General features: G+C 42.8%; 1 protein-coding gene across 1 annotated transcript in view; it reads left to right on the forward strand.

Annotated features, from left to right (window-relative positions):
• Window positions 1-13,932, forward strand: part of LOC140229693 (uncharacterized) — a 116,050-nt gene that overhangs the window by 80,321 nt on the left and 21,797 nt on the right. Inside the window, exons 3-12 of the mRNA XM_072309936.1 lie at window positions 2,585-2,808; window positions 3,562-4,378; window positions 5,907-6,059; window positions 6,904-6,997; window positions 7,785-7,899; window positions 8,586-8,771; window positions 9,126-9,585; window positions 10,351-10,466; window positions 12,029-12,127; window positions 13,185-13,389. Of these exons, the coding sequence (XP_072166037.1) occupies window positions 2,585-2,808; window positions 3,562-4,378; window positions 5,907-6,059; window positions 6,904-6,997; window positions 7,785-7,899; window positions 8,586-8,771; window positions 9,126-9,585; window positions 10,351-10,466; window positions 12,029-12,127; window positions 13,185-13,389 (2,469 nt within the window). The remainder of the gene's footprint in view (window positions 1-2,584; window positions 2,809-3,561; window positions 4,379-5,906; window positions 6,060-6,903; window positions 6,998-7,784; window positions 7,900-8,585; window positions 8,772-9,125; window positions 9,586-10,350; window positions 10,467-12,028; window positions 12,128-13,184; window positions 13,390-13,932) is intronic.

The raw sequence follows: 13,932 nt of genomic DNA on the forward strand, positions 1-13,932 counted from the left end.
CATTTGAATGTCACGTACAGATCAGTCGGTAGAGCTCAAGAATTCTTAGAATTGAGCTTTTAGATCGATGATGATGATGATGATGATGATGATAATAATAATGATAATAATAATAGTAATAATAGTTATAACAATAGTAATAATAGTAGTAATGATAATAATAATAATAACAATAGTAATATTAGTAATAATAATAAGAAATAAATAATGATAATGATGTTAATTGCACTTATATGGCATTTTATACGGATGTTTCTGAGCGCAATGATAAGCAGCTAGGATTCTTGAAAATGGGGGTAAGGACAGACGGGAGGGGGGGGGGGAAGGGAACATTGAGGTGTCCCCTTATGTGGCGTACCTGTGAAACTCCTCACGTGCTGGTGGTTGGTGGACAGATAGGACCTGGGGAGATGAGGAAATATCAATAAGAAAGTGAATCAGTACCTCTCGAAGTTGTGGGGGGGGGGGGGATGACAAGGTGCAGACAAAAATCCAGACTTTTCACACTTAAAAAAAAAAAAAAAATTGTAAATGTATTTAGATGCTTGCTACGTGTTAAATGAGATAGTCTGGTGTATGTGTGAGAGTGAATGTGAATCACGCCTGCCCCCCCTCCCTACCCCCAACCAACAAGTCATTTTTTTTTTTTTTTTTTTTTTATATATATAGTTGTGGCTGGCCAAGTTTTAGTCGAGTCTTCAGGTGGTTGTATATACAGTTATGTGGTCTTACTGGTTTGACCTCAAAAACATGAATGATGAACCATGCTTTTACAGATACAGAGAGTGCTCAATTTGAATGCTGAATTACAAACGCGATTGTTATTATGATTCGAGTCATCGTTCATTCTCACGACTGGGGAAGGCTTCACAGATTCTGTGGTTTTGTATTTCAAAGTGAGGGGGGGGGGAGGTTTGGCTTATCCAAGTTCCCATTAATCGCTCTTGAGTGTTCTACGGGTGCCGTTGAAAGATCACCGTATTCTCTGCCCCAAAACACATTTAGAGTTCAATTATATTCATACGGTCTTTTTTTTTTCTTAATTCTGTCGAAATGTGATTGGAAAATGCCTCTGGACTGTCGTTTGAAACATGATTTGAATCACGTTTCAAATCACCAGTGCAATTCCAGTTTGCCTTCACACTGCAAGAATGCTGAATTTCAAACATGATTCTAGTGATGCTTCATTACAATCGTGTTTCAAATTGAGCAATCTTGGTAGGTGCGAAAGCTAGGGAAGTGGTGTTCAGCTCGACCTAGTATTAACTTCCTTCATGATGCCAGGTATGCGTATATTGATTATTTCTGTACTCAGGCTTGGATCTGTATCCAAGTATTTTGAGTTTGATTGCCATGCAAAGAAGTTTGCAACGCAGCTGCTGGTGAATGGAAAGTCAATGACACTTCACATTATTTCAACACCTCGTTAAACATGTTTAGAAATGCATTTCCGAACCGTGATCTGCAACCAGGTTCTTTTGAATGGCCAAGGCCTCTTGGCGACTGTGGCTATACAATACATCAAGAATCATGCATACACAACAATAGATAGGAGGGAAAGAGAGAGAGAGAGAGAGAGAGAGAGGGGGGGGGGGGTGGGAGGAGGGAGAGATTGTGCGAGGAAATGAGTGACGTAGACCAAGGTATGGGAGAGGTTGATAATGGATGTCATAGATCTGGGAGATGGGTACGTGAACCTTGGGTGAAACATGTAGAATGAATGATGGCTGCTATAAAGGTAATTAAACTCAAACCAATGACATAATGTTTGCACATACACACAATCATGCCCATGTATATGTGTGTGCAATTGTTAATGTATACTTGTGTAAATATGTTATAATACTTGTGTGTTTATATATTATGTACAAGCATATAATGTGTGTGTTAATATTTTATATACCAACTTGTGTGTGTTTGTTTATGTCGATGTGACTATCAGTGAAATTGTAAACACATTATTTATGCTCACGTACACTGCAGTTTTGTTTCATGTTTGCATAATCTGTCCCTATAAAGCGGCCCCCATCCTTATGAAACATTTCAATTTGTCATTTGCTTTGTGATGTCATCAGTTTGTCATTAATCAAGATGGCTCTCACACTCACAGATGGAGTTGTCAATCTTCGCACCACGGATATTTTTTTTTTTTATTGAGAGCAAGTAGGCCTTCAACACCTCTCTCTCTCTCTCTACAAATACCCAGACCATGTCATTAAAGATCCGGTAGCGTGGGGATCCACGGCCGGCCCAATTTATTCGCTGGCCATCGGGGTGCATTAGAAAGCCATGAATAGCACCAGTCAGCGAATAGTTGCATCGAAGTGTACGTTCTTCGTTAACGGTCCACCCCAGTTGAGAATCTTTGGCTGTGTGTACTTACACAGCGATCAGTAACAGAGCTGTACATATTTGATTACGGGGATTTTCCAATATATCTGAACTGGGCCAGCCTTCCCACTCTGTGGATCCCAGAGTCTTTAAGTATTTGAGTACTAGGCCTTCAACACCCCTCTCTCTCTCCCTACCATGTCCCAGGACGTGCCATTAAATGTTCTCTCGCCTTTCGTTTTCGTTGATGCAGACTCGCGACCCCAGATTGACCCGTCAAAGTTTGACATGGACGAGGCGGAGGCTGCCAACATGCTAATCTCGCTGGGCAGCTCGCGATCAGGAACACCCTGCATGCCCTGCTTCACCCCCATCCAGCACCACTCGGCGCCCCACTCGCCTCGCTCCGCCTCCAAGACTCCGTCGCCGGCGCATTTCGGCCACCGCAGCCAGACCACGTTTATGCCCATCTCGCAGGTCAGCACTGACCATTGCCTGTTACTGCCATTGATTCCATAAAGCCCCCCAAAACCCAATGAAATCACAACCTTTACAGTCACATGGTGGTTATTGTAGTTGAATGGTCAAGGGCTATTTCAATAATACATACACATATTTACAGTTACAGTTTAATACTGAACCGAAAGGCATGTGCATTGAAGGGTGTGGTCAAATGCCTCATGAAATGGTGCTCACGTATCTATAGAAAAGGGGTAGCTACTACTACTACTACAGCATACTGCCCAGTTGAAAGAACAGTGTGAAATCTAGTAGAGTGACATCTTTGAATAATTTGACATCTTTGAATAACTTTGAATCTTTGAATACTTTGACATCTTTGAATAACTTTAGCAATGTTTGTTGCTAATTTCAGTAATTGCATTAGAACAAGCACTCACTAAATTTCAATTTATCAATTTAAGTTTTGTATCCTGGCACACACAGACATGAAGAAAAGAGTAAAAGGGCACAATCTTTAAATTTACTGTGTAATAGGTCGCTTTCTTTATTTTTTTCATTTCCATTGAATTTTGTGTCATATGTTGATCACTGGAACTTGGTAGAGAAAATAGATTCAGAAAAAAATAGATTTAGAGAAAATAGATTTAAAGAACATCGGAAGGATAACATGTAAGGGTGAACTGTTACAGCAAGGTACATGGTGTCCAGTCTTGGGGGTAAAAGAGTGGATGTAATTTGTATTATCATGTGACATTGTCTCCTCACTAGATCCAGCATAGCTCTCACTCTGGCACACCGAGTCGACAGGTCACGCCCATCTCTGGTCGTTCCTCTGAAGTGACCTCCCCGAGGCTCCAGGCGGGCCACAGCGCCAGCTCCACGCCCACCGTGCAGGCGGGGCTCAACTTTGCCACGCCCGTCAGCCCGCAGAAGCTCCAGATCCGCATCGGCATGGAGCACGCCAAGCGGGAGTACTCCCGGAGGACAGACAGCCAGGACTCCGGGGTGGAGCTCAGCAGCGGGAGCGGGAGTACGCCCAAGTCTCCCGTCTCCGCCCAGCTGGCCTCGGTCTCGTTGACCCCAGGCCAGCTGCAGCAGCACATGATCTCGCCGGTCAGCATGGTCAAGCAGCAGGTACGACAGGTGCCGGTGCACCAGCACGGCGAAAAGAGCCACTTCGAGTTTCCGCCGCCGGCCACCGACAAGCTCCGGGCGGCGCTTCTGGCTCCCCCGCAGAGCATCTCTGGCAATGTCCATGTCCAGGAGACTCAGACCAGCCCTAGTGGTGAACAGCTTGAGAGGAATGCCAAGGGTGATGCACCGAAGGAGGCGCACTCGGCCGCGGAAGTGTACGTGCCACCAGCGGCGTCGGATGGCAGGAAAAGGCACGCCGAGCATGGGAGGGAGGTGCCCGTGAGGGGCGCGTCATCCAGGGAGAACGGGACTGGTCCCAGCCACGGCGGGCGTGTCGTACCCCAGGAGGAGCAACAGGTGGGGCAGGCCCCGCTCACGCCATCGGCCATGATACCGGTCGCTGCCAAGGGAACCAAGGAGGTTACCAAGGGGGAGAAGCCTGAAGGCACAGGTGAGAACCAGCTGTTGATTGAAGGTCACCGCTTGTTTCTTCTTTTCTGGGTGTGGCTGGGTGTGGCTGATAAACTTCTAGGAACAAGTTACTGCAAGATATTCATGATGAACTCTCACATTCTCTCATTAAGTTCTCAGTTCTCACATACCATGTGTAGGATTGGTCAATGGCCTCCATACCTTTTTTTAACAGTCAAGTTCCCTGCACTGCACTTGCCAGGAATTAGTTGTGGTTGCCACGGCCAAGGGGTTTAGTGGGTTAACAGTGCCCTGCCATATTCATAACCTTCAAGGTAATTTGATTAGCAAGTTACACTTGCATACAAACAATAAGTGATTTCTTGAATTGAAAGTGAAATGGACGGATGGATGTGCTAAGTTAAACCCAAGGGCCCGAATTCACGAAGGTGGTACAAATGAAACCATGGTTTAAACCATGGACAAAAACCATGGAGCGCCAAGTGTCGCATGGAATATTTCGTTACAAAATCAGTCTTTTCGTCGATGAAATGATTTTGTAACGAAATGACAACATTTTGTAACTAAATGAACATTTCGTCCACGAAATGATAGTTTCGTCAACGAAACGGTCATTTTGTCGACGAAAATGACCAATTTCGTAACGAAATATTCCGTGTGACACTTGGCGCTCCATGGTTTTTGTCCATGGTTTAAACCATGGTTTCATTTGTACCACCTTCGTGAATCCGGGCCATAGAGGACAGGCTGATTTTGCTGTATCATGTACTTGCCATAGACACCTGCCTGAGTATTAACATACTCCGGACTAGTCTTCCACGGGTGAATATGTGACAGTACATAAAATCATTTCCTAACAAGTGAAGAAATTTATTGCAAAACGAGCTAACTCCATTCTTGTTAAGTTGAGGTATTTGTGATTAAAGCTGCTAAAAAATCCCAAAGAAAATAAGAAAATACAGGATATTTTTAATCATAAATTCCACAATATTCCTTGTTAAGTCACGAGTGAGGTATTACTGGAAAGGTTTAATTTTGCTCTATCTGATTATGGACTTTCTTTGAAATGTTTAAAAATGGCGTTTAGCTCATTTTGCAATAAAACTCTTCAAGTCCTGTTGGCTGTGGTATGTAAGTGCAGTTAAAGGCATAATTTACCATATCGAGATGAAACAAAAACCCATCATTAGTGCTTTAAAATAGTTTTAAAATGTGAGTTAGCGAAAGAAACAACAACGCTGTAAAAATGTGAATGCGTGTAATCGATGTGAAGTATTGTTAAATACACAAAATGAGAACAAAAGTTATAATAAAAAGGTTTCCCGAGTAAACCGTCTACAGTTATGGTTTATTCAGAAAAATGCTGATATCTCCTTATATTTCTAATAGGCTTTATTGCAAAAACGTTTTATGGTAGTATTTTTGTGATACAACAGACCTGCACATATGCATCAAATGTGATATCTTGAACATTTTAGAAATCACTGCTCCCACAAGTAAACAGGACCCTAAAGACATCATTCCCCTTTTGTTTTCTTCCCATTTAGCTCAAGTGGTGGTGCCCCCGGGCCATGTACCGGTCTTCTACTGGCACTCCCTGGTTCCTATCTTCAATATCAGCCACCCCTCCTCCTCGCCGACGCCTAGCGACGCCCAGGCCCTGCCCGCCAACCAGCACGCTGCGGCCGGTCAGCAGCAAGGTGAGACTCCACCACCGGCATTTTAATTTCTCCTCATCCTCCTATTGATACTTGATAGTTTTGCATGGCATTTGACATCTTCAAATTATTAAACTTCAATGTTGCTGAGTCTCCCTGATTCTGGAAGATGCTTCCTGAAAACTTCAATATAATTTCATGTCAAGATAAGAGAATGTAAAAGCCTTCCTCATTTGGAAATCAATTTGTGTTCAATTTCAATGCATTTGATATGCAGGTATCAATGTTAATGCTCTCTGAAACTGCCCTGTTTTCGTTGTATGAATGTTGGCAGTCCTATACTGTGTAGATTTAATGGTGAAATCTTTTTTACAGAAATACAAATTGATGATTATTTTTTTACCTGGGTAGGACAAAGCAACTGTGAATATATGTTCAAGTAAAAATACAGGTACAAGTGACATTGAAATTATGTGCCAATTTCTTGAAGTGCTATGCAGAAATAATGGTTCTATTGTGCATCATTGGTCATTCACAACTAAGGTAGGCATATTTAAGGCAAATTATTCAAACTGGCAGAGACTTCACTGTTGGTGAATAGAACCACACTGACAATCATGTGTATATAAAACTCACATTCATCTTCTAAGAGTGTAACAAATTGGAGAGGGTGGAACATGAGCTACGCCGTAAAATGCAATACAAATGAAAAGGAAACGTATGCAGAATAAAATCCATATCAAAACATCACCCTATGGGGGACAGGATTCCCAGTTTTTGACACAGACATGAATATCCACTCCACCCCACCTATGTTCCTATATGACTATCTATGAGAGGTAACTTGACTTCTGTTCTTTTTTTCCCACCACACCTCGTGACCCAGGTGACACGGCGAGGCTTCCGACGATGCGACAGATCCAGGGAGCCACGACCCTCGTGGGCAAACATGATGGACTCCTGCCAAAGCGGGAGGAGGTGTGAGTACCCTGGAGCACCTTGCCAAACACCTGGAGTGTTGGTTGAGGGTGAAGGAGGGGGGCGTGGGTGGGGGGGGGGGGGGTGGGGGAGGTGGGGGAGGTGGATGGGAAGGAGGGGGAAGGGGGAGGTTGGGGGGGGGGCAGGAAAAGGAGAGGGTAACCCTTGGTGTGGTTTGTGTGCCAATTGGCACAAAAAATGCCAGAGTATTGTACACTCTGTTCAAAAGAAAGAGTGAAAAGAGTTTCAAGAATGTGGATGTGAGGTAGCATGAGTTACTGTTTTATCCAACGCATATTTTATGTGCAACACTGATTTCCTTGCATGTTCAGTAGCAAGAAATGATTCTGTAAAATAGCCATTTAATGTATGTAGATTTGAGAGATGTTGAAGGGGGAGCACTTCATCATTCTTGTCAGCTATTTTGACTTCTGAAACTTTTTCTCTTCTATAGGTTGTTTTTTTGCTTTTCACTTTTACTTCAGTGGAGAAAATTAAATAAGTATAAGTTAAAGCACTTTAATTCCAGTAATATACTTTTTTTCTATCAATCTATCATATATATTTCTGTATGTATGTATGTATGAATGTATGTATTATCTATCTGTCTTTATCTATTTATCTGTATTTATACATATACACACTCGCAGAATGTACTACGTAAAGATACTTAATTTCAAGCACTCAATGCAGATACACTTATGTTGTACTAGTGCATACTGTGTTTTTAAAGTGCAGCATGGGAGCAAAAATGTTAAATAAAGCTTCACCTAATTCATTTGATTTCAGGCCAAGTGCATTTACCTTCCCACCGACGACGGGCAGCGTATCTCCCAGCAAGCGACGATCACAGTCGCTCAGCTCACTGCCAAAGGACGAGAAGGAGCCGAAGAGTCCGCGCAAGGTGAGCGCCCTCTGTAGGTCATGTGCAGGGTTGAAAGGTTAAAGGGTCAAAGGTCTCACTGCGTAAAAAAAAAGTGGAAGAAAGGAATTGACAAGCTTTGCCATGTGCTTTGTTGCATGTTACTGTTGTGGTATTATGGCCATTGATATTATTATCTTTGCTGTTTACTTTCAGTTGGTACATGTAATTGTGTTTGTATGACTTTGTGTGCGTTTCATTGTAATCATCATGCTCTGTGATGTGGTATTGCATTATCTTTTAATGATCATAATATTGGCTATTTATGTAGTACACAGGTCCACTTTGGTGGTCATGGCTTTTCTAGAAATATACATGTACAAACATAAGAGAGTGGGTAGAAATATAACATACAAGCTACAGGTGTAACAAGCAAGCAAAGACAGAAGTACAATTCTCCTTGATATAGTAGATTACAATATGTAATCATTGATATGAGAGGAGCAGATGGTTTTCAGCGTGGATATAAATGTTTCTGTTTATGAAAGTTTATATAATTCTGTAGGTACATGTAGTTGATTCGCTGTCAAAGTTTTGGTCCAATGACTGAAAAAGCATGACCCCATCCATCCATGTGAAGTCTGTGGATGCTGGGTTCCTATGGTTTGGACCAATCAAAGCAACTAAACCTAAACCTGATCTCTCTTCCCCTCTCTTCCGTTTTGCAGAGCCGGGACAAGGACCATGTGCGGCGGCCGATGAACGCCTTCATGATCTTCAGCAAACGTCACCGCGCCTTGGTCCACCAGCGGCACCCAAACCAGGACAATCGCACCGTTAGCAAGATCCTAGGGGAGTGGTGGTACGCCCTCAAACCTAAGGAGAAACAGAAGTACCATGAGCTAGCCTTCCAGGTAGGAATGAATGAATGAATGAATGAATGAATGAATAAATGAATAAATGAGGGATGGGTAGATGAATGGATTGATAGTATCTCAGAATTTGGTTGGATGTAAGGATAGATGGATGGATGTAAGGATGGATAGATGGATGGATGGATGGATTAGAAAGGAAGGACAGATGGATGGATTGATGACCATTCATTTCCAGTTCCAAGTACTTTTCGATCTATGAGTTCATGGTGATGATATACTAGTAGTATGTTTGTATCAAATTGACTGTTATGTAAAAAACCCTCAGAAGATGAGATCTTATCTGGAGAAGAGGCATGTTCTGATGATGATCCATTGACTGTTTGTCCAACCCAGGTGAAAGAGGCCCACTTCAAGGCCCATCCTGACTGGAAGTGGTGCAGCCGAGAGCGGAAGAAGTCCTCCAGCGGAGGGGTCAACTCCAGCGGGTCTCACATGAACAGCCCCATGCCGAGCCCCGGCCCGCTGAGCAGCCCGGGGCCCTTGGCCAGCCCCGCCCGGGTAACCAGCCCACTCCAGTTAATGTCGCCCACGCACATGATGAGCCCCCTGGCCAGCCCCAGTCACCTGACCAGTCCAAGTCACCTGACTAGCCCAAGTCACCTGACCAGCCCCAGTCACCTGACCAGCCCCGGCCCGCTCATCAGCCCTGGCCCCGCCCACCGGGGAAGCCCCAGTCGTATGATGAGCCCTGGCAGGGCGAGGAGTCCCATCCACGGGGAGGTGCACAAGGAGAAGCGAAGGCTGTTTGACACCGAGGCAGCAGAGTTGGCAGCCAGCCCTGCCTGGGAGCATGGTAAGAGGGAACGCCCTTTGGCCCACGGAAAACATGCAGGAAACCTGCCAAGTTTCCCTGATTTCTGCATGAGGCTGTCGGAAAAAGAGAAAATCAACCTTCCCCTTGTGTTCTCATGAAAGATTTCAAATATCTCCCAGGCTTGAGAATCTGTAGTGTATATTGCTGATTTGAAATGTAGTTAAGCACACAAGTTAATCCCTGGAAGCTCATTGGAAAGTCCTTGCATTTTTATGTGTCAGTGTTGGCAGCCCTTGATGTAGGAAGTAGATTACTACTATAACACGAAGTCCTCTAGGAATCAAGTTGACCTCTTTGGTCTCTGACTCTTTTATTCTATCTTATGATTTATCCAGTCATCCACATTTCAATTATCTGTTTCCTCATGTCTTAAATGGATGGTATAGTTTTGGTTGAGATAGAGCTTCACGTTTCCAACTTTTTGTGTGTGTGTGTGAGATAATGAGAAACCTCTTATGAATTATGAAAGAGCATGTAATTCTAAGAGGGATTCAAAGTTTATAATCTATGGTGAAAATTGGTTTTGAAATGGCTGAGATGTCCAATGCATACCACATTCGTATACGCCATTTGAAACGCTTTTTGAAATGTGATTCTCTCTCTGGAGTTGGACAAACACAGCCAGAGAATGGTGAGACAGAAACACGATTACAAGATACGGCACTATGAAACCGAACAAACATGGTTTTGTGAACCCGCTGGCTACGAAACAATCTGCTATCTCTTTGTCGTCTTTTATCCCAGCGAGCAAGGCGGAGCCTGAAAGGGCGCCCTCTGCAGCCAGCTGCTCAGACAAGGAAAGGACAACTACCACCAACGTAAAACAGAGTCCTCTGACGGTGGAGAGGTCAATCCTACAGGTTAGTGTTTGATCAGTGGTTAAATTTGCAGTTTTGGTGTACAGTACTGAACAGAGAATTGTATGTGTGCATGCCCCACTCATGTCAGGATCAGAGTTCATATATTTACGTGCTTTTAAATTCGCGAATAGCACCCGACTTGCAAAATTTGTGAAAATAAAAACCTTGTGAAATATTTGGCATGATATACGGTATTGGATTTGCGAGTAAAATTCTTAGTTTCTGACACTGTATTGCATGCAAAAGTCATGCCTGGGCAATAATGTGGCTGCTGGTCATTTGGGAGGAAAAATAATCACAGATTTGTCATAAAATTTATGTCAAAGCAAAAGCTTGGCATTTTCTTTATAACTGTGCCCATTACATGCCCAGTGTAATAAAAATCTATGAAAAAAAAAAGTTACATAGATTTGAGAAACAGAACATTTTTTTCAAAGCATGCCTATGTTGCAGTCTCGGAATAATGTTCCACACGGGGTTTACACCGTGGTGCATAAAGAGTTAAAGGGAAACGCCCTCCTTAGACCTCACTGGGAGGGAGAGGGAGAGATGTTGTGGTAGGTAAAGGACGGTACCCCATTTTATTGTGGGAGAGGCTGCATTTTCAATGCTAGAAGGGAAAACCCCCTGCTGGGGCCTCTTTTGTTAGAGCAAGAGGGAGAAGGGAGAGGGAGAGGGAGAGAGAGAGGGGGGGGGGGTAGGTGGAGGAACTCTAGTAGGGAAACCCCCTAGAGGACTCTTTCTCATAAATAGCTAGAGGCTGGTGCCCACTTTTTTTGCTCCTTTTGCTGGTACTTGTTTGGTCTGGCAAGAAGAGTAATGAACATTAAAGGTTGTATGTGTATCCCTTTTGGCAAAAGTCACAAAATTTTGCATGGTTTAAGAATAATGTCTCCCAACATCATGTATGAAATTTTAAGGTAATACACCTCAGAGAACTCAGAGAACTAAAGCATTGTTTTCCCCTCCATCATGAAGAAGTTCCCAGTTTAATTAATTTATTTTTCTTTTCCTTAAGAGAGGTCTGACTTATCTACTGCTACAACGTACCAGCTTGTGAAAGGAATCTAATTCTGGGGGTTGCAAAAAAGACATATGAGCTCTAAAAGAAAGGAAAAAAGAGATCTTGCAAAAAAGAATCTGTATTATATCTTCACCACCAGTAAATTTGACAAGCCCTCCGTGCCCTCTCTCTGAACTTGATAATCCCCCTGTTGTGATCTACCACACCCACTGCTACTTTTGACTTTGGTACTGTGGATATATATACCAACAATGAAGTACCACCAGTAAAAGTCTCGTTTATTTTTATTTCTATTTAGGCTAAAAGATCAGACAAGAAAAAGAAAAGCTGTTTGGTTTGATCATAGACAACTTTTCCCTCTTTCACTCTTCCCAGAAATGGATACAGTAGGAGGATAGCTTTCGTCATTATCTTCACTGCCTTAGGTAGCATAATTAGTGCTCCTTTCCAATGTTGTAGTTTATGGTGCCATTGTTTTAATTAGCATTAATTTTCTTGTTTGTTCTTTTTTTTATCATTGATTACAATCATTACCCAGCTTCCTCCTAAGAAGAGATCTTTGAGTCTGAGCCAGATGACCATCAGCAGTAGCGCCGTTACCACGCCGACGCAGAAGCCGGCAGGGACGGCCCCAAAGGTGGTACGTTGATCTCTGTTTGCTCAGTCATATGTCAACATTTGTGTGTCTTTTGACCGACATTGGATACCTCATCAAACTTAACTTCTATGATAAGAGGAGAATATTCACGAGACCGAAAATAAGAACTCTTTGTGCTTTATGATACATTGATATCATGCATGGTAAGACAAAACCTTGTCCCCTTGGACCCACTGAAGATTATACATTTCTTTTGAGTAGTGCTCTTCTCTATGGGGAAAGCTAAAGGCTAACTCATGCATCCTATGTATGTATTGGATTCGCAATCACAAAGTTCATTTCAAAGTACTGTAAATTTCACCTTGCATTAGTTATGGACATATGCGACAGTGCCCAGGGGAGTTGAAGGCAGCCTCTCAATGCTTTGCCATAGTGGTGATTCAGTGTGTATACTGTAAAAGTGGAAATTTTCGCGCATTTCGCGCAACCAGAAACTAGCGCGAACATAAAAACACGCGAATATTTTTGCTTGCCATACGTTCCTGTGCGTCATGTCTTGATTCCGCGGAATTAAAAACACGCGAAACTCTTCTGACCCGGCCAGCGCGAAAATATCCACTTTTACAGTACCACATGCAATTTCATTAAGCCATTTTTTCGAAAAATAAAGTTACCTATCTTCCCCTGTTGCAGAAAAATATACTGCTATTTGTAAAATATGTGAATTCATACCTGCTTCTTCTGTTTTTGTTCTTCTTTCTGAAAGTCATTTTTTTTTTCAAACAGTAAAATTAGCTATCTTGGTCAGTTGTAGAAAAATACATACTGTGATTATGTGTGAAATATGTGAATTTATACTTGCTTCTTTTGCTATCCTCATGTCACCTGAAAATGTAATTTTCCATTTCTTCTCGGGATGAAACAGTTTCTTGCAGACTGTTGTGATGATGTACATCTCAGATGTGTAGTATGCCTTACAGTAATGCATGACACTCCAAGCTCCAGTAAGAAAGAGGTTAATCACATTGAACTCATCCCTAGTGATAAAGTCTGACATAAGTTTACCACCTGTACCTTTGTTTCCAACTCCCTGCAGCAGACTCCCGTCTCGAGCCCCAGCAACGCCGCCTGCACCCCGCCCAAGACGAGAGCCCCCGAGGAGCCCAGCCCCAGCCGGACGGTCCCCTCCCTCACCCCTCTCAAACCCCTCAAGGACCCCCGGCCGCGCCTGGAATCCGAAGAGACCCTCAGCGATGACGAGCGAATGGTGATCGATGAGGAGGGTGACGATGCTGCCAATGGTAAGTGGCATCCACCTTTTGCATTCTTCTCTAAAATCTTTATTGAAGAACTTCAATGCTTTTCCTTTTTTTCTTTCTGGCCTGTTGTTATGCTATCCTAACTGAACTCTAAAATCATATTCAGTAATCCTTTGTGTGCGTTATGTGTTTGAAGAAAAGCATGTATCAGGCCTTGCTTTGTTCGCCAATTGGAACATCAGACCCGATACTTTCAGAGTGGAAATTTTGTGGTGTGGAGATTTTTTATGAAGTTTACACGCATGAAACTAGCATAAAAATAAAGGCACACAAATTATTGTATTTGCTTGTTATATGTCATACTATTTTGAAGTTTAATTCTGTGGACATTAGAATGTGCATAATTCGTCTTACCTAGCCAAGAAACATAGTAACAAGCAAACATTTCCTCTTATAGCCTACAGCAGTGTAAAATGTTTGTGATAGCCTCTCAGCGTGAGTTTCACAGGTATACAAATAGTGAGTGAAAGGGGTCAAAATTTGATTTTTATTCATAATATTGGTGATAGATTATCATAAGTTATA

The sequence above is a fragment of the Diadema setosum genome, chromosome 6 (assembly GCF_964275005.1).
Source record: "Diadema setosum chromosome 6, eeDiaSeto1, whole genome shotgun sequence".
Classification (NCBI taxonomy): domain Eukaryota; kingdom Metazoa; phylum Echinodermata; class Echinoidea; order Diadematoida; family Diadematidae; genus Diadema; species Diadema setosum.